Consider the following 21,921-nt stretch of genomic DNA (forward strand, 5'->3'; position numbering starts at 1 on the left):
TTACATATCTTTTGTTGAAACATAAAGTTATAACCTGGCTCATTCTGTGCATTGTCACTTCCACCTCCCTACCTACCTGCCCACCTACCTACTCAAACACACACACACACATACACCATCTATATTTTGCTTGCTGAGGACAATGAATGAAAACAGTGGTATAATCCTCTTCACAGTTTGATAAGGAAAACTGAGATAAAACAATTATCCAGAAATCTAATAAAAACTTATATGATAGTTTTACCAGCCATTTCACTTTTATAAGTAACCTAATAAGCCATAGAAGGTATGTTTAGTGTTTTTTCATCAAATGGATGTTTATATTTTCAGGGTGTATTCAAAATGAAATCAAAGTGAATATACATATTCTTTTATTAATATGTGTATTAGTACTTGATGCCAAAAAAATAAAATCCTTGCTCTTTAGTCAGAGGGGAATTTTCCACGTCAATAAGTTGACTGAATGTTTTCTTGTTTTGCTGTAATTTGATTTTGTCTTTTAAAGGTTTTGAGGAGTCACTTGTCTTGATCTCTTTTCTTCCTTTTGATCTAGTGTCGAAGTCACAGTTCCACCCATGCTTCATGTATAAACGAATGTAGCAGTAATTGCTATGACTTCAGAATCACATTTGAGATCAGAAACAGGGATTGTCCCTCCTCTCTTTGTGGCTTATGTCATCTATTGTTAGAACTGGAATCATCGAAATGTTGCATGGAACACCGTAAATGACTCCGAAACATAGTGCCATCTTCACTCACCAGCAAGTTGCTTTGTTACATCACTTACTTTCAGAGCAGAGACCAGAAGAAAGTAGATTCAGGGCAGACAGGTTTTTAGCCAAAAGAGGAAACAAAATACAATGGTGGTGGAAGGACATCCCTGGGTAGGACACCCGAAGCAGCTTGCTGCCAGCCAGATGTTTGAAAAGTAACCTCAGCAACCAGTGGTAGAAGGCATGGATGACAAGGCGTACCTTCATCACAGTGTTTCCCTAGCCTTATTGTCCTCTGGTTTTCAAAGACACGGGTCCCCTGTGTTACAGAGAAGGTTTCAATACGCAAAAGCCTCTTGGATACTGCTCTACCACTTCATTAAATGCCAAAATGTAGTTAAGTGCTGAGTAGTAAATGTTTGTGTTGCCTATTGAATGTATTTTTTCCTGCATGATCATCCATTGTGGTGTTTGTAAGTAGCAAAAAATGAGCCTGATTTGTTCTCCTTTGTAGAGCCAGGCCGAGGCCCACTACAAAGGAAGTAAACATGCCAAGAAGGTCAAAGCACTAGAGGCAACGAAAAACAAACCCAAAATGGTTTCTTCCAAGGACAGCGCAAAGGCTAATACCAGCTGCTCCATCACTCCAATCACAGGCAACAGCTCTGACAAATCAGGTCAATGGCACTTTTTGTTCTTTGCATCTTCTGTGTTCCTCCAGTCCCCTGCCCCAGCCCCGTTCTCCTCCACTCAGCTGTTGCATGTTTCTCCATGATTTGTTTTTATAATATTAACATGTTTCCTTCACAGGACATTGTATGTTTGCACGGAATCTAAACATGTGATATGTTACCATTTCATGTTGTGGAATATATACATTTAAGTATATATGTGTATGTGAATATATATATATGTATATATGGCCTATTCCGTCACAGTGTGTTTAGAGAAAAATCAAGAAATGGGTCTAAGATACTGACTTTATTATTCCTTTCTATTCATTTTATGTTTGGTTTTTACTGTAGACTTTTCGAGTGAAGGAATTCTTTGATTTATCTACTAATAGATGATTTTATATTCTTGTACTACAGTGAAGGGGAATGGGGAGACGTAAAACGGTGAAGTTTTTTGAGAGAGTGGCATTATTAAACAAATCAGAGAATGGGCTCAATAATAAAAGATTTTGGTTCTTGAAGATCTTTGTAGAGTTCCTCTCAGAATTACAAATGAACTTGAGGATTTGAAGGGACCTAGCCACAAAGTGACGAATTAACTAACAGAAGAACTTCACGTAGTAGCAAGTGGGCTACTGGTGGGAGTGCCTTTTCAGAAGAGTCTGTATTTCATAGTCCAAGTGATTCATCACTTTTTCTGAGTCAGCTCAAGATGATTCAGAGAGAAGAGGAAAAATTCATTTTTCTAGCATGTATACCACTAAATTGGTTGTTTAATAGGTTGTCACACACTCATGTCCGCCCCTCAGGGCCCAAGGCAGCTGAGTCATCTTGTTTCAGTGACCAGTTGAGGACCATGTCTGGTAAAGGGGACTAAGAGAATACACCTTCTCTGTGTTCGACTGTCTTGTTAGGGGCCTCTCTGTTGTTGGAAACACACACGCAAATACTTCTCTTTGGATTCTCTTCTGTTCTTCAAGTCACTGTAAATTTTGTGAAAATGACTACAGAATACTTTCCTGTGGCCGCCCAGGGCCTTTGGAGAAGAACAAATCCATTACTGTAAGAGGGAATTTCAGAAAAGCCTCCTCAGACAAAGAGACTGTGTAGGAAGGGACTACTGTCAAATAGGCCCTATAAATGCTGGTTCCAGAAGCTCTGTAGCCTAGAACGAGTCAGCTAACCCACATTTGGTAATAAAGATGATTTGTTCTTCATGTTGTAGAATCACTAAGTCATGTTATCTAATGCATAGAGAATAAATACTGCATTATTACATCATGCTGCTCCCTTTTTAAAGACCAAAGCCTTTCATGTATATCATTTAATTAATTTTTAACCCCGATCTATCAGATGATAGGGTCAAATATCTCCAGTTTACAAAATGGCCAACTGAGCGGAGGTCCCTGTTGTGACAGTGACCTGCTGCAGGTCACCCACTCTTTGGAGGAACAGGAGCCATCATCTCCTGACTTCCTGTCCAGTTTTATTTTTTGCAGTTTGTTGCTGCCTCTGTGACACAATACTGTGTCAAAGATTCTATTATCTGCATTACGAACTTCATTAGAAAGAAAATATGTTTTGTTAGAGGCAGTTAAGTAAGAATAGCTGTCCTGTTCACTTTTTAGAAGTTAGCATAGAATTAAATGTAAAGTCCAAAGAAATAGCTTTCTGGTCTCCTAGGATCTATCCCAACTTTTAATGGTGCATTAATGGGAGTTCAACACATGGCAGGAGGGAGAAGAGATGTGCTTGGGGAGAATTGGGGTCAAAACACAGCGAGCATTAGGCATCTTTAGAAAGATGGTGAGAACATACTGTCCAGACACTTTACCCAAATTGCTCCCTGGAGTTCAAGTCTCATCATGCCATGTGACAGTACACCTCCCTGTGATAGTACACCCCATACATAAAATGGAGTGGGGTTTGTTTCTTGGGGAGGGGGGTTTGGTGACAGCATTTAACCTCTCATAATAGGTTCAAAAAAAACCAGATCCTTTGAAAAATCTTATTTCGTGAAAATAATAAAATATTGTGATAATCAAACTAATGATAAAAATATGGTGATAGTCAACCTAATGGTCCATATGTATAGTCTTTAGCAGTAGATGTTTTTTAAAAATAATTAGATATCAAGATGGGGAAAATACATTTCTAGTTCTTCAAAATATATAAAGCTATTTAGAGCTAAACAGACTTAATCAGTTGCTGTCTAAACACATGAAAGCTGATGGAATGATTTAAAATGCTGCAGACAACTTTATAAATGCAATTAAGGGGAAAGGTGGTAGAACCAGTGTGTTCTGCTTGAACTATAACAACAGGAACACCTTAAATTTTATCTGTTTATGAAATGCAGTCACATATATGTTTTCGTATGACCCTCTCAACAACACTGTAACTAGTGAGGCTGAAATTAGTGTTGATCTTTCATTAATTCATACAACAAACCTTATACCCATTTATTCACTCAATAAATGTGTATCTCTATAGTAAGTAGTATAGGAGGTGTGTCTAGAAGGTATTCTATGAAATAGCAATATCCTATGAAAAAGAGACATTTATTGAAGAAGACACAATATACAAGAAACATCGTACATAGAGCAATGATGCCTCAGTCCCCTTCAAAGTAGGCACCTTGGAACTTCACACAGTTCTCCCAATCACCATAGCTGCCCCATAGTGTTTTCCTGAATCTCACTGATGTTCTCAAATCTCTTTCCTTTCAAAGGTGATTTTAGTTTTAGGAAAAGGCAGAAGTCACAGGTCACTAAATGGGCTGTAGGGTCTTGGTCACCTGGGTGATTTGATGTTTCACAAAAAAACTCTGCAAGAGACGTGATGCATGAGTGGTTATGTTGTTGTGATGAAGCTGCCAATCACCAGTTGCCTATAGCTGTGGCCTATGAATCATCTGAATAGTCTACAGAGGAATGTGCAAGCTTAATGCAATATATAATGCAGATTTGTTGCTGTACTCAGTCATTTTTAATGAGACAGCCACACAGTACACATGCTCACTCAATGGTGTCTCCTGCCCCCACTGACTGGTACAGTGAAGTCATCGTTGTTCATGCATGTGCATTCCAGTCCACTCTCCTTGGCTGCCAGGTTATATCCATGCTGTGCAAACCATTCTCACTATATTAACAATGGCTGGACTTTTTCCAGACAGGCTTCATAGTGTACTGGTATATTTACCAGATACTGGGGTACAACAGGGAACAGAAAGATATTTTATTGCCCTCAAAGAACTTCCAACCAAGCATGTTTCTTTTTTATTGTGCTGGATATTTGGACTATAAAGAAAAATAATGGTTATCACCTTCAAGCTGCTCCTAAAACTATAACAATGAGGAACCTGGGGCCTTGGAAGGGTTAAACGGCCTATGTGAGGTTCACATTTCATGTTCCAGTAGAGTTGGGGCAGGAACCCAGGACTTCTTGTTATGCGGATCCCATTATTCCCATTACTTCCAAACTTCTCTCTCTGACTCAGGGGCAGGAATCCCAATGGGCAAAGTCAGACCATGAAACCCCTTTTTACAGAATTAGTGAGTAAGACCATATATTACTTTTAAATTGCTTGGTGACTCCTGATACTTTTCAGTGGGAGCTGTAGCATTGAAAGGCCCATTAAGGCTTCATTTTATTGATAATCTTTAGTTCCTACACAGTATGTTTCTGTAGCATTTAACCTAATAGAGCAAAGCTTTGGATATTACAGATCTTTTCAAGGGCAAGTTTGAATGAAAACACTCATTTCAGGTAAATGATAAATGTTCCCAAAGCTCCAGCATGACAACTGTAGGCTTCCTATGTCTAAGCCAAACACACTGACCGAGATAGAGGTCAACCACACAGGGAAGGGCATCGAGCTATGAACTGCCTCCTGAGGGGCGCCGTTGCATTGTCCTGGACACTGTCCGAATTTTCAGTACCATTTTGCGTTATTCCATCTCAAATATTCCCATGGGGCACATGGAGATTGTTTTATTTATCCCATACCTGTGGCCACACCATGAACACCGTGAGATGACAGTGTCAAACAAGACATAAGAAGGAAGGGAAGAAAATAGGATTCCTCCAAACAGCTCATTTCAGTTTTCAGTAGGCTGTCCTTTCTCACACGGTGGCAGTCTCTTGGGTGTGAACCCGGAGCGTTATCAACTCGCTGATCAGTATGATTTGCCTGGAAAGGCTGCAAGTTCGTTTTTTTATGATCACCCTGTTGCCTTATGAAAGAGCATTTTCAATTTTGTCGAAGGGTTTTTCTGCCAAGGCTACAAATGCAGACCCTCGCCTCGTCATTTTTATGGGTTCCCCTGTGTGTGTCACAGTTTTTATGTGTTGTTACAAATGGGGCCAGGTTTTCCAAATGACAACTTCTCATTTCCGCCGGCTGCCGCAGGACTCCGTCGATTAGCAAACAAGGTCTTCTTGACTGCCTCCCCCCCCGCCCCCCCACTTCCATCTCCAGCAGCAGGTCCTTGTGCTATTGAGTAGGAAAAAATGATAGTTTTCTGCTTTGGCAGCATCTGTCATTTATAGACAAGCACCGTCATAAATTTGGCATACATCTATCCAAATCCAGGAGGCTGAGATTTAGTATCCCTCATAAAATAATAGATTAACTATATTTATGACAGACATCGTAAGTCTGAAATTCTGGGGTACAATTGTGTAGAACATAAATTGATTCCCATCTGTCTAACGAGAACAGACCATTATACAAAGGCTCATATTTTTATGAAATGTACATATATCATTAAGGCTTTCAAAGTCAATTTAAAAAATGAAACTGCTTCCATCTTTGCCCATGTACCGTGAATTTGACACAGCAACCTGTCAGGCAAGGCTGAAGATTTTGGGGTAGTTAGTTGTTTGTCATACTTTGGAAACTAACTGCTGAAACTTTCTAGCATTTTTGTTTTGCTTCCAAATTATCCTGAGCATTTATTGTTAGGTTTTCCACTTCTAGAAGCTATTACCCACTGTTGCTCTAAGAATGTGACCCAAAAGTTAAGACTGACTTATGATTTACTGAGGATCTATTAACTTATGATTTACTAGCAATATGTTATAAACCATTCTACAAAGAAAAATCTTGGATATCTCCTTGAGACTTCTATCAACATTAAAAACTTTTCTGCACTTAAAGATACTGGAATATAAAAAAACTTCATATGCACACTGAACAATTTTGTAAATGCATAACCATGTATAACCTTGAGACTTTACCAAAGGTTATTACTTACATTTTTATGACAGTTCACCTCTTTGTGTCAGGAAGAATGCTGTTACAATGACATGCTTCTCTGAAACAGGTGGGTGATCAAACGGAACTACGCAATAAATACTTGCAGCTTCTGTATGCGGGGCACAGGCACTAAGTGCTTTGGGGGCATCCGGGCCCGATTCTGGTTACGCTCACAGTCCAGTGTCACACTAATTGAGTTTTGTAGTCTAAAGCTTCAGGTGTTTTTTACAGAAACATTTCTATAGTGTCTTCATCCTCTCTGACTTCTTTCTCTGAAGATCAGGTTCACTGTTGTGGACATGCGGGCATAGTATTAAGCAGTAATGGTCTGGTGCTCTCGTTTCTATAGACAGCACTATCCAATGGAACACTCTGTGGTGATAAAAAGGGTCTATTATCTGTGTCGCCCAACATGAGTACCATTAGCCACGCATAGCTGTTCAGCACACGAAATGCAGCTTGTGCTACTGAGGAGCTGAATATTTAATTTTAAGTAGCCACACATGGCTACTGTATTGGACGGCCCACCTATAGACTGTGGTACCCTTTGCTCTTTGGACCAGCTGTAACTCCACAGAGGGCATTAAATTCTCTGAGCCTCTCTTTTCTCATCTGTGAAGTCTGAATGATGCCTTCCCCACATCACACATCACAGCCGTGTTCAATGGAATGAATGAAATAATTGTGAAAGAGCTTTGCAGATGTAAAGCGTAATAAAATGCCTATTATTGATTGTAATTAGTTTTTTGGATTTTGGAGGGGGGGTCTTCTTGTGGTATCTTACTTTAGCTATCTCTTCTTGCTGCGATCAGTAGAGGTGGTCTGCTCTCATCTCCCATTATGCTGCACCTAATAGAGCATATTCTAAAAAAAAACAGATCCAAGCTTTTAGACTTGGGTGCAAAATGTAATGTTAAAACACTACTAATCATAACTAATGTGTAACTGAATCATCATATGCCTGACACTAATATGCTAAATATTTTATATACTGTCTTGTTTAATGACTATGCAAACCCTCTGATGGCTGCTAGGAAATGAAACTTAAAGAGGGGAAATAATGGCTCAGAGCCATTCAGCTAGGAAGCAGTTTCAAGGCCCGTCTCGCCAGGGCGGTCCCTCAGATTCACCGGCAGGCCATGCTGCCGCCGGATGAAGGCTCATGGACTTCACTGCACATGCTTTTTGAAGGCTGTGTGAGATGAGTTTTCGCTAAGTGATACTTGTGGAAGTCTGATGTCTCAGAAAAGCATACTGTCCTTTTCCACGCCCTATTTCACAACCAGTTTTGTTTTAAATAAAAAGTTGTTATTTGTTTTGAGTATGGATCTTCAATATTAACCAGGGTGAGATTCTTGAATGCAGTTTACCTACTTTGCATGGATGACATAGTAAAAAGAACATGAGCTTGAAGTCAGATTAGCTCCACCTCTCACTGACCATAGAACCTTGACCAAGTCATGTTCACTGCCCTTCCATTTCCCCATCTATAAAATGGGAGAACTGATACTTACCTCCCAGGTTTGTTGTCAGGACTAATGAAGTAACAAATGTGCCTGGATCAGTGCCTATCACTTGACAGACAATAAGGGGCAACCGTAAAAAGCAGCCGTTTGCTCAGAGAAGTTTCCAGCCCCTGTCCTTATCTTGACTCCACGATCACTTCGTACCATGCTGCCATCATCCAACAGAGATCAGCCGTTACCTTCCCCTTTGTGTGTTTTTATCATCTCATAGCCATCATTGCACTTGGGTTTTCACTGCAGGACATTCAGGCTCGATAAGCCTGGCTTTCCCAGTGGGACGTTTAAAGACATAGAAGGACCTTCTTGGTCTTCCTCACATTTCGGTGTAATGGAGGAAATGTCTTTTCACTCATTCTTCTGCTGGTTAATGTATTTCCCATTCCTTATGTTCCCTACAGCTCCTGGTACTTCATCCCGTACACAGCAGTCATGTGGTTAGCATGTATTAAATTAGTAGCCTTAACTAGAATTGAATGGGGGAGGCTCTGGGGCTCTCCCTAGAATATGGACAGGGCAAAAAGACACTGGTTAGCTCTTTCATCTTAGTGTTCAATAAGATAGATGCCCCATCTCACAGGTCAACAACCTGCTACACATCCAGCTACAGTAATGAAAGACGGTCCTGGCTGGTGTAGCTCAGTGGATTGAGTGCCGGTCAGCAAACCGTAATGTCGCCAGTTCGATTCTCAGTCAGGGCGCATGCCTGGGTTGTGGGTCAGGGGGTGCGTGAGAGGCAAGCAATTGATCAATGTATCTCTCACATCAATGTTTCTCTCCCTCTCTTTCTCCCTCTCTTCCCCTCTCTCCAGAAATAAATAACATCTTTAAAAGCAATAAAAGCAAAGAAGGGGCAATTTAACACATCTCCATTTGTTGAGGGAGAAAACTGGGTGCTTCATGTGGAGGCGCGGCCGTCCTGAAGCCAGGGTTGGCTCCTGAGGTCGAGGGAGCAGGGGGGAGGGTGTAATCAGGGTGAAAAACACGCCCCCGCCTGACAAGTTCCCGCGAGCATCTGTCAGTAAATAGGAGAAGCTCGTCAGTCCATGCATTTTATTCCTAGCTCCTTACACAAATTTTTCTTAGTGTACAATTTTTATTTCTTGTTTTCCAATACTTGAACTTTTGTCAGATTCTTATGATGAGTTTTACCCATTTAACTAGCAAAATGCATATCTAAGTTAAAATTATTTGTCTTTGCTGGCACAATATCTTTGTTCTTAGTTCTTTATTAATAAATAAAATAATTTACTCAGTGTAAAAATGAGGGTACCATATTCTGAACTTAGGAAAAGTTATTTATTTTACTCTTTTAAACCAACATTTTACCCAACCCTTTGATTAGTCCATAAGACATAATCATTAATATCTAGCAAAAGTTTTAAAAAACTCTTTGAAAAAGAGTTTCGTAAGTAGATGAAACTCTTGAGTAGTGTAAACATACTCTCAAGAGTAACATTACTCTTGAGTAATATAAACAGAACATCATGAGTAGATGTTCTGTTTATATTAAAGCATTTCAAATTGAGAGAACTCTTTTGGAAAGCAGTGTCAACAAAACAAATGTTTCTTCCATCAGATCAGTTAATTACTACCAAGAAAATAATCCTAGATGCAAAGCAAGAAAAATAAAATGTTATGCATGAGGATGTCCATTGTAGCAATAATTATTTGTATTAATAAAAACTGTAAACAAGATGATCAGTACCAGGGAAATTATTTAAAGTACTTGGAGTATTATGCAGCTTTAAAGTAAACAAAAGTAACAACATGAAAAATGCATGTAATACATTAAATCAAACAATTATAAAACATATTGAGTCAGGACTTTAAAAATTCACTCATGTGTGAATGTGCATACTAATACATTTACTGAGACCCCACTGAGTACCCAGCCTCGTGCTAGGCACTCGTACATGGCAGTGAGGGAGGCAGACCTGGCCTTGCCCTCATGAAAGCATGTCTGGAAGGACAGATGCTGGACATGTGATGGCAAGCCAGATGAGGGAAAAGAAAGGGACAAGGGATGCTGGTGGGCGAGAGGAAGTTAGCCAGGCAAACAAGGACCCTGGTTTGGGGATGGAGAGGAAGAGGTTTCTCACCAGAGGGCCCAGCACTCCATAGGAGTTGACATGTGAGAGACTGTCCTGTTTAAGTGTCTGGAGGAATGAAAGGACACTTGGAGACATGGGAGGGAATTTAAGATATTGATTGGTAAGAAAGTGGTTGAAATGATGGCTAAGGACAGAGAGGAAGGCAGAATGAAGTGATAGGCATAAACACAGATGTTCTTAACCTCTTGTTATGGCCAGTAGTGAAGCCCAGTCTCGGAAGAATGCTTTTAAATTCATAAAATGAAGTGTACAGTTTTGCAAAGAAAACCAATTATATTGAAATACAGTTTCTAATTTCTTGTTATGATATGGCAATATATATAATAATTAATATAATGCCCTAATTAAAATCTAGCAACAGGTCTAATATCTACCATAATTTTGAAGGAGCAATGAGCATAAACAGTATTTCAAGTTTTCCAGTGAGAATACATGATTTCCATTGGTGACAGAATTATATAGGTACTGCTAAGACTGCTGTAGTTTGTTGCCTTCATTTTTAATGGAAAGAAATGCTAACTTTCAATTGGACATAAGTGAAAATAAAGATACATTTGACATTCATGAATCCCATCATGGGTCCCTTAGAAGTTGACAGACCCCAGGTCAAATACCTCTGTTTAGTGTGGTAGGATTAGGGTTGTGTTTTTCCCTGTTCTCTGTGTGCTATTTGCATAAGAGCTTCTTCTAATGACTTGATGAGGTTTATGTCTCCCCCGGCCACATATGAGATGGCCTCTTAGCCAGGCCTCTTAAATTAATACCACTTTCTATGGTCAGCATACTTTCTCCTGCAACCTATAAATATAAAATATCAATATCAATATAAAGCTGTCTTTGACAACTTGATAATAAAGCAGCAGATTGAATTTAGGCACAAATGCTAGATTCAAAATGTAAAAGTATGAAGAGCTTTCAGCAACATATTTTAAAAGATTGGCATCTTTCTGATGCCTGGCAGCCTGGTGGAGTCTTCTTAGGCCAGCCAGTACCCAGTTAAGTCCATAACAAGTGAGAGCAGATACCTAGCTCCCTGCAGCAATCGGCTTCTTTGCTAGCAGTAAGTTTTTGTATTTTCTCTGTTAAATAAAAATACATTTTTAATGAAGAAAAACTCAGTTCCTCAATATTGTTCAGACTGACCTTTCCATTGTCAGAGAGGTCGAATTCACTGTCTGGAGCATCAAAGCTAAGCCCACACTCTTCACTTACAGCAGAAGGGAGGAGCAAGATTCAAATGTTTCTCTTATACCTTATGAATCTATGTTTCCTTTGTAAAGTGCCATTCATTTGGTGGGGGGGAGCCTGCTCTTCATTCCCCCTAGAAAATTCAGTTTTAATCTTATTCCTGGCTTTGGAATTGTTGCTGGACCTACTCCCTGAGGGACTTGATTTGAGTGACATGAGTTAGTTATTCCATTTTCCACAATAAAGCTGCCTCAGAAATAACTGTTTCACATTTCTTAGTGACAGATCAAAAAAGGGGCAATTTTTCAACCTGGAGAAATTGAAATATGACTTCTCTGTTTTACAAGTCAAATGGCTGGAAAACTACACAAAACAGGAGAAAGCTGCTCATTGGATTCAAACTCAAGCAAACAAGCCTCTTTTGTGCCCCCTTCAAAAAGTGACATGCTCACTAACACAGTGCCAGCTCGCGGAACAGAGCGCAGACTGCCAGCTTCCAGCGGGAGCTGTCTGGACGTGCCACTGTCTGATCCGACAGCTTCTGCCCCCCAACAAAGTGCCACAAGGGACAATGGGGCAGTTGTCATGCAGACTTCAGACAAGGAGGGCCTTACCACTGGACCACAAAATCACTGCAAGGTGTTTCCCAGTGGCCAGAACCCCACCGACACAGGCTTTCAAAAGGAAAGCGCAGGGATACTCTAAATCAGGATTGTGGCCTGGGAGGAAATTATGGTTCAGGACCTGTTCCTGAACTTACAAAATTAATCCCAGGTCCCAAGTTATTTAAAATAAATAAGCTTCTTTGTTTCTTTAAGGTAAGGGCATACAGAGTCTGATTTAATTTCGAGTCACTTTAAGTTAAAGATAATTTTCACTGCTTCCAGGATTAGACAAAAAGCGAAGATATGAAAATGAGATGTAAAGGTAGTTAATTAGGAGTTAGCAGGCTTCACAGTGATCAGCCGTGCTTGAAGACACCGCCGACTTTCTGGAATTCAGCGTGAGGCATGACAGCGTGGCATTGGACGTGAAGAGGACTTCTGGCATGTTCTTTTCATCTTCTGTGTTAGCATATTAATCCTCTGAGGCTGTATGTGAGCCATGTACTGCTAACTCTGATGAATAGGTGGGTTAATTTGAGTAAAGTTTCCAGAGTAAAAAATACTGAAGACATTTCCTTCACGTGGTTTTTACCAACCGGATATGAAAATAGTTCCCCCCAAAGAAGAGATTTTCAAAATGTTTAGAGCTTTGGAAAATAAGTAAATTAATATGGAACCTCCCAAGAAAGCTACTTTGAAGAACTAAGTTCACTTGGCTGCATAAATTATGGATGTCTGGTACAAAGGGCAATTCTGATGTAGCTAAGCAAATTTTGCTTCAAAATCCTGTAGGATAAACCCTTAAAAAAGGTGTTTGAGTAGTGAGGAAATAATTCAGACTGTGAAAAGCCCTGCTAATTAACATGAGGCGAGGGAATACTTAAAAGTGGAATTTATATTAACCAGAAGTTCTGGATGGCATGCATCTTTATTAAAAGAAACAGAAGGAAATGGCACATTAATTAAATATTCTAATACACAACATAAGGAGCCTTTAAAATGCCAATAAAGAAAGAGAAGTAATATAATGGATTTTGATGAAAATATCAAGCAATTAAAATGAGGAATAACCAATTTAGGTTTTGAAGCTTATGAGTTTACACATCAAGAAAGAGTGCTACAATTTAATATATTATTGTCTAAATAACTTTCTTGATTTTCCTGTTGCCCAGACAGATGCATTGCCCGCTCTTACCAGTTTATTAGCATACCTAAATCAGAGTTCTCTAGATAACTGTCTTGTCCCTGTGCTAATGTGTTACTTTCTTAAAGCCTATACCTACTTTATTTAGTATTTTCTTCAACATCTAGCACATTGCCAGCAACGAGCATATTGTTAATATGCATTCATTAATGCACAAATGACCTCTTTTGAAAAAGAGATATGAAAAGCAAATATTTACTTTTTCTAAAAGAAATAGGGGTACAAAGAAAAAGATATAATTTTGTTCATCTTCTCAATGTTACCTGAATCAAATGATTGTTGACCAGGATATACATTTTCATTTAAGAAAAATATGCTTTAAAACTAAACTGTGGTTTTAAAACAAAGCAACAGCTTTTTTACATTTCTGGGTGACCATTGTATGCCGTTCATAACATTAATGCCATACGAAGTCCTCCCTTGGTGTGGGAAGGTTAATACACTACTATTGATGAATAGCTAAAGAAGGATCATGCTCCTTTATGCCACCTGCTAACCTGTGAGACATTATTTAATCTTGACGAGCCTTAGTTTCCTCATCTTTAAGATAGGAATAATCATTTTCAGCCTTACCTATTCCACAAGTTTGTTGTGGGAGATAATAATGTAAGTAATAGCACTTTGTAAGTTGTAAAATTCTTCATAAAGGTAGGAGTAGGTGGTGGAGATCAATATAATGGACATTAAAATAATAATATGAAAAGGAGAGAAAATGAATGAGTAAATAACTAAAGCAGGTCAGAGTCTTTAGGTCAAGTTTATATGAAGTATTCTGTGCAATGACTAAGGAAAAGGTTTTATTGTGTATTGACTTCAGCTTCCACCACAAGACATGGTAATTCCATAAGGGCAAGTGTTAAGATTAATGAATAATTTCACTTTGTGTATCTATAAAATTTCCGATTGAATCCGGGATCTCATATACATGAGAAAGTTCCAGGCCTGAAATAATCTTCAATCTAATTTACTCACTATTACCATTTAGGAAGGATGATTTTGTTTTCTACTCTCCTACTATTGAAGTCAGTTTAGTAAATATCTAAGATCTTTTCCATCACATTTCATGGCATTCTAAAGTGCTAATAAATTTGCTGGAAAGGAATATTGTGGAACCCAAGGATAAACCGGGATCTGAACATTCACTGATTCTAAACGCCACCCAAGCCTGGAATCCGTCTGTGGATACAAGCCCTGACCTAGATTGATCCAACGCAGAAAAAGAGATGGAAGCCAACTGCTGATCCCTCAATTAAACAGAAACAGGACTCGTCTTATTTTTGATGTGTGTGGTGCTTTGGTTTGCCTGGTGTGCAGAAGAGACACTCGCATGTTGCTGTCCCTTTGGTCATGTCTGCGTTCTTGGTCATCCAGGCCCATAGTACCCAGTTCCAAATTAGCTAGGGCAATAGACAAATACATTTTTGGTTTTAATTCCCCTTCTCTCTTAGTGAGAGTTTATTAGCATACTTATAAACATTTTCTAAGGCACCAGCTCTAGTAGGATTAAACCTCTGATGGATTTTTGCTATTGCCTGAGAAGTTCCAGTTTCTTTTTCAAAGGGGCCACTGAACAGAGCCTGTGGTGAATAGCAAATGACCCCAGAAGAGTTACCGTCATGCCGGCCCCTCATGTGGCCTGCTCCTGAGCCCTGAGCATTACAAGCATTTAGCAGCTGTATGATCAAAATGCCGACATGTCTGTAAATTATTTGTCCAGTCTTCATATTGTGCTTATGGTTCGTGTCATTATTTAAAATGTATGACTTAATTAGTGGCAGTAACTAATAAGTATTATGGAAACTTTGCATCCGGTATTTTGGATAAATTTCATTGCAATCCAAAGAACAGCAAAAACTTAACTAATCATAACCCTAGTAAACCATGTTTCTTCCCACCTTTCCATCCCACACTCCAAACTTAAAATTTACAACTTGATGTAAAGATTGGTTTTTAACCTTAAATTCATGTCCTAATTAAAACATGAGTAGTTGAATGAAACCCCCATTGCCTCATGACTTATTCCATGTTCCTGTCATACCATGTGATCATATGGCAGAGTAGCAGCGTTTCTATGTATGTATTAAAGTCTTGGAGCGAAGTTTACAACTCAGGGATATTTGATAGGAAGTTGTGTACTTTGAGTAAGAGAATGAAGTTACTTTTTAAAAGACTTTATTTATTTATTTTTAAAAAGAAGGGAAGGGAAGGAGAAAGAGAGGGAGAGAAATATTATGTGTGGTTGCCTCTCACGTGGCTCCCACCGGGGACCTGGCCTGCAACCCAGGCATGTGCCCTGACTGGGAATCGAACTAGCGACCATTTGGTTCGCAGCCCATGCTCAATCCACTGAGCTACACCAGCCAGGGCTTTGAAGTTATTTTTTATAAGTCGTCCTGACTTTGGGGTGACCTGATATGGAAACTGATGGCATGGAATTCTCTTTCGGTCAGATTCAATGGACTAAACTCTGGGATGGGGTAAAAGCAAAAACAGAAATCAAATTCTTATATTTAATTCCTTTACGTATCTGTGTTTATATGATATGAGGCTTTAATACCATATCTCTGTGTCTCTCTTAGATGACAAAGGGAAGCTAAAAGTCAACAGTTCCAGTCAGCCATCAAGCTCTGAAGGCGGCCCATTTCTCCTCAAACCTGGCACAACGCCCCTGCCACCAGGAGCAGACACCTCTCCCTCCAAGAGCACAAATGGAGCTCCTGGTACTCTTTCTGAATCAGAAGAAGAAAAAGCCAAAAAATTGCTGTATTGTTCTCTATGCAAAGTGGCTGTGAACTCCCTGTCACAGCTAGAGGCACACAACACAGGTTAGCCGCTGTGGTGGGGATTTAAATAGTGTTTATAACAAGATCCAACTTTTCTCATCAAAACACTATTAGGTGCTCAAACATTAGGTTTGTTCAGTGCCTTCTCTACTTTCATGATTCAAAGGTATAATTTTGAAAAAAGTGATCATAATGACTTTGCAAACAGCAAAGCAAAAGCAAGTTGGAGATAAAACTGGTTCTGTTCTTTATTTCCTCAAAAGTGTCTAATACTTCCCAAAACTCATTGTAAGGAAGTGACAGGGACAAAGACAAATATCTGTGCACAGTGTTCACTGTAATACCCTTACAAGAGAAAAAAATGGAAACAGCCTAGAAGTCCTTCAACAGGGAAATGTTGAGTAAATCATAGGAACTCTATATTATAGGTTATATTACTCAGCCATTAAAATGTAATTCAGAGAAAGTATGTATACAATTTGATATATGAAGTTTTCAGAATATTTAATTAGCATGATCCCTATTTTGAAAAAATATGTGTATTTGTATGCAAATTTTTCTATTTAAGTGTAATTGGTATAGAATATTATATTAGTTGTATTAGTTTCAAGTATACAATATATAGATTGGGCATTTTAAAACCTTGCAATGTGATCACCCACTAATTCTAATAATCATCTTTCACCATACAAACTTCTCATTATTGACCATATTTACTTCTTTCTTTTTATTGAATTTATTGGGGTAACATTGCACTATATTTATTTTTTTATATACTAAAAAATAACCTAAAAAGAAATGCTCTAAAATGATAATTTTGATTATGTCTGGGCTTTGAAAATATTGATATTCTTTATTTTCTCATGCTTCTCTATACTTTCTATATTTTTGTTCCACACTCTTGTTTTCCCATGAAGATGTGTTAAATGTATAAGAATTAAAATGGTATTAAAAATAAAAGCATTGGGAAATGCAGCCAGAAACTACTTCTCGAGAATAAGAAACCAGAGGACTTCATGTAGCTCCTAAATAGCTGTTTGACATACATCTCTTTCTATTTTAGGGTCAAAACACAAGACCATGGTTGAAGCTCGTAATGGGGCCGGTCCCATTAAGTCCTATCCTCGACCTGGGTCAAGGTTAAAGATGCATAATGGAAGTAAGGGTTCAGGACTACAGAACAAGACATTTCATTGTGAAATCTGCGATGTTCATGTTAATTCAGAAATTCAACTCAAACAGGTAATGTATTCTGAATTAGGAGCTACTGTTTTGGGGGGGTCACCCCTTAACTGTGTACTTTATAATCTGTATACTGTATTTTGCCATGTATACTGCACACTTGTGTTTTTGGACAAACTTTCAGGAAAAAATATCTTTTATTTTAATTTTTTAATTCAATTTTTGTTTATATTTAGATACTTGGGTTTTTGTATTATAAAGGAATTTTAGCAATTAGTTTTGGACATATTATGGTATGAGAAATTTTATGTAACAAATAACTACAAAACACAAGAACAGATACAAGGTATTTCAGGAACTCCCCATGTATAATACACACCCTTATTTTTCCCTCAAAAATTTGGGCAAAAAAGTGTGCATTATACACAACAAAATACAGTAATGATTGTCACTGTGCTCGCAGTTAAATTTACTCATATTTGTCAATGTAAGAAACATCCAAACCTATAAGAATCTATATGAATTTCTTTGAGCCAAACTGACAATTGCCAGGAAGCAAAATCTCATCAGATTGAGAAAATACTCCAGAGAGTGCTTTGCTGCAACTGGGCCTCAGCATTCATTGGCAGAGGCGCACCACTCCTGGTGCCCACCAGGGTCCCACCACCTCTGGGCTGGGCAGTCACATGGCTGAGATGCCAGGCAGTTGGATGGTCCTCTGCAGCAATCAGCTGAGCCTCGGCCTCTGAGAATGTGCACCCATTCACAAAGAGGTCCTCCTCCTCCTTCCTGCAGCTTGGCACAGTCTGTGGGGCATCAGGCACCTGGCTCACTGAGAACAGTAAGGGGCGGGTGGAGGGTACAGGCTCATCCACTGGTAAAGATGCTACTTGGAACTTGTACCTACAACTGGGTCCAGCTACCTCTGGTATTAAAGCCTCATAAATCACGGTGAAACCAGCTACCTCTATCTAGGAAATATATTTTACAAATGGAATAAAACTCACACTTAGATTCAGCTAATGCATCAAACTTTTTTCAGCACATTTCTAGCCGAAGGCATAAGGATCGAGTTGCAGGGAAGCCACTGAAGCCGAAATACAGCCCGTACAACAAGCTCCAGCGGAGCCCAAGCATTTTAGCAGTAAGTTCACCTGGCCTGTTCCTGTTTTGCAGGGCAGCCTTGCTGTCTAGGGCAGGTTTGGGGGTAAGGAGGGCCTCGGGACTAATTGGTTCTGAAAGGTTGGGAACTTAAATAGCCCATGTAAACAGGAGTTTTAAAAATGAACTGTCTGGTCTCAAAATGAACTGCCTGGTCTCTGCTGTAGGGCACCTTGAAGAGAAGCCGAACCTCTTTAATAGCTAATAACTTACCCTTCACCAGGACCTTTCGAAGAGGCTACTTTCTTTAGTGTATAAAGAAAGGTAAAGGCTCTGGAACAGGAATGCAATGGCTGTTGAACCTGGGGAAAGGGATTGCTTTCAGAAAACAAAAATTCATTAATTTACTGTCTTCCTCCCTCCTTCCCTCCCTCCCTCTACTTTCCCCTCCCCCCATCTCCCCAGAAGGTAAAGTACATGCATGTGCTGTTCTCCTTCCTTTGTCTAGTGGGCAGGTTGGTAATCAGCCTGTCTCACCTCCTCAGTTTCCAGTTTCTTTGCAAAAATATGCAAGGACTTCAGCAATAGGTATCATATAAATGCCCAGATGAATGGATTTCAGTCTCCCTGGGACCCAGTCTGGCACTCTGTCTGAGGTCAAAGCTGAGAGAGGCCAACTAGAGGTGGTTCTGAGTTTTCTCATCTTCCAGCTTCTTTAAAACCTTCATCCGATGCTGAAGACAGTGTAACCTGCATTAAGCAAACACAGCTTTCAGAACTCTTCCTGATTGCAAAGCAGACATCAAGAATCCAAAAGCATTATGCTGAGCGAAATAAGCCAAGTGGTGAAAGACAAATACCATATGATATAACCGTTAACAGGAATCTAAACAAAACAAACAAGCAAGCAAAATATGACCAATGACACTCAAATACAGAACAGGCTGACAGGGTCCAGAGGGGAGAGGGGAGAGAATCATAGGGGAAAAGGGGATGGACTCACATGAACAAGTAGAAAGGACACATGGACAATAACTAAGGGTGGGGGGCGGAAATGGGAGGGAGGTGGCAAGCATGGGGCGGAGGGCAGGCAGGGTTGGGAATATAAGACAGAAAGCTGTAATTGAACAAGAATTAAATTAAAAAATTATTTAAAAAAAAAGAATCCATTTCTTACTTCACGGGAGGATTCCACCCTGGATTCCTTTACGTAGGGAAAGTTACTAGACCACCTACAGTGATTCCCAATGAAAGAAATTTGAGTGCGCTGCAGTTTTTTAAGGAATAGCTTAAGTGGCCAGAGAGAGAGGTGTGAACTGACTGTTTTCTGACTCTTTGTGGGCCCTAACATCAGGAACCCCTGTTGCCCATCCTAGTGCGGCTTTTGGAAAAGAAGTGAGGTGAAGGGTTATGAATATCCTTCAAAAAATTTTAAAAACTCTTTCAAGGCTGCATTGTGGTTTAAGACAAGTCAGAATTTTGAATTGAGCTCCGTTGTCTAAGCAGGAAACCTTCAGGGGATGTTTGTGTTTTCTTTCTGAGCCACAGTATGAAATAGATTTAGGATCTATTCAGAGAGGCCTTCCTGTGCCGAGTGCCCATGGGCAAAGACCATCAAAAAAGAGTTGAAATGGACACACATCAAAGTAAAGGTACACCAGCAGCCTTTGAAACCAGCTTTGTGAAAATAATCATGTCTGGACATCTGAAAGATTTTTAAAATTTGACTTTGTAATGTTGGTGTCTTACTTATGAAAACGTATCAGTGGTGTTCATTCAAGACAATATCCCTACCCTTTCCCTGGTTTTCTATCTCCTTTTAGGCAAAACTTGCATTCCAGAAAGATATGATGAAGCCTCTGGCCCCGGCCTTCCTGTCCTCGCCCCTGGCGGCAGCCGCGGTGTCCTCAGCGCTGTCGCTACCGGCGCGGCCAGCCGCCTCACTCTTCCAGGCCGCGGCCCTACCGCCTGCTCTCCTGCGGCCCGGCCACGGGCCCATCCGCGCCGCACCTGCCTCCATCCTCTTCGCTCCCTACTAAGTCTGCAAGCCCCGAGTCCGCTGAAGCCAGTAAGTTCCGGAAAGTGGAGAAGGAAAGCCGAAAGGATTCAGCAGTTCAAGCATTTTGTGTTGCAGTGTCGCCACCCAGACACAAAATGTGAGCTGACTCCAAAGAACAACAGTTCATCGCTAGAGGCAAGAGTGCTTTTAGGAACCGCTCCTATCTTTTAGGGATCTGAGCAGCACTGGCTTTACTTCCCTGTTCCCTTCCACACCCCCAAGCCCCCTGTCCTACCCCATCCAGTTTGTGTATCTGAGATATTCGGTTTCTTGCAAATGTATTGGTCAAAAAAAATATATATATATACATATACCATTCTCTATTTTTCCATGAGTGTGATCTGGCTTAGAAACAATGTGGAATATTTTCCTGACAGACTTGAAATATAGGGTCTTCCTCACATGTCTGTAAGTAACTCTGGAATCCAACTGGGCACCTTCTAGTGTGGAACAAAAATAGATGAACACAAGTGTTTGCTTGTGGAGACCATCTTACCGGTGGATCCCAACCTTCTCTTGTCCGTGTACCATTGCTGACGGGGACATCATGCCCTGTCCCAGACCCAAGTACCGTTGCATCCTGTGTGGTCCTAGGTCGGTATCTCTTGTCTGAATCCAGCATTTTTAGTTGCTGGGTAAATGTTAGGAAGCAAGATAGCTTTGAATGTTCTCATTCAGAGAACAAAAGATTATGTATTTTTCTTTATATTCTATTTTATTTGGTGATATTTAAATGAAATAGAAAGCCATATAACATAGCTATAGTTTCTACTTGTTTGCTATTTTGTTTAACTTATTTTGTAGCTTTTTCACAGTGTGAGTTGCTAAGCAAATGTATACGAACAGAAAAGAGCTTCCTAAATTGCACATTTTTGCACCTCTTGTGCATTCTGCAAGATGACAATGAATCCATGTATTTCTGTGTAATTACCTTCTTTGTTTTTAACCTGTTTTCACTTGTAATGATGCTACATAATCTTGTGGCTCCCTAATGCAATAATGTACAGAAGATAAAAAATTTGTAATTGAACAATTTGTCTTTCTGTTCACTGACTATGTTGCAGGTCACGCTCCTGTGCCCCACTTCTCAGTTGATATCACAAGACTGGAATGTTTGTGATCAGGGGCAAGAGGTATCATAACACAACAAAACAGAGTGAACTCTTTCTGAGCATCTGTATCTGCAGTCCATAAATGGTAAAATGTCTGTGTATTTTTTTAAATGTACCTTTCCAATAAAAGTACAAAAAATAAAAATGCGTTTGTATTTTCAAAGTTATTTTCTCCTGAGACACCTTCAATTTGAAATCATCTGATGAAAGATTTTCAGTAGATGCGAAGATTGCTTTTTACATATTTAGCATTTTCAGCTCTTACTTGCAACAGATTTGTTTGTTATGCATATTCATTACTGTCCGTGGCATCTGTATGAAGTGAGACTTGACTACTGCTTTCCCTCTGAATCTCAAAGAAATTGGGTCAAAGTTGTGAGTGTGGCCCAAAATCACAGTAGCA

The 21,921-nt window shown here is 39.6% G+C and overlaps 1 protein-coding gene across 5 annotated transcripts in view; it reads left to right on the plus strand.

Moving 5' to 3' along the window:
* ZNF385B (zinc finger protein 385B) overlaps positions 1-21,646 on the plus strand; it is a 364,110-nt gene extending 342,464 nt beyond the window's left edge. For 4 of the 5 annotated variants that reach the window (XM_037044357.1, XM_037044354.1, XM_037044356.1 and 1 more), the window contains 5 exons: positions 1,228-1,390; positions 15,861-16,106; positions 17,128-17,306; positions 18,289-18,390; positions 20,171-21,234. In XM_037044357.1, the coding sequence (XP_036900252.1) occupies positions 1,228-1,390; positions 15,861-16,106; positions 17,128-17,306; positions 18,289-18,390; positions 20,171-20,386 (906 nt within the window). In that variant the 3' untranslated portion in view covers positions 20,387-21,234. Of the gene's footprint in view, positions 1-1,227; positions 1,391-15,860; positions 16,107-17,127; positions 17,307-18,288; positions 18,391-20,170; positions 21,235-21,470 lie in introns of those variants that run through there. The other variant, XM_037044353.1, reaches the window with a different exon arrangement.
* Positions 21,647-21,921: the final 275 nt, after the last annotated feature.

The sequence above is a fragment of the Sturnira hondurensis genome, unplaced genomic scaffold (genome assembly GCF_014824575.4).
Source record: "Sturnira hondurensis isolate 20B ecotype Veracruz unplaced genomic scaffold, ASM1482457v3 Scaffold0004136, whole genome shotgun sequence".
NCBI lineage: Eukaryota > Metazoa > Chordata > Mammalia > Chiroptera > Phyllostomidae > Sturnira > Sturnira hondurensis.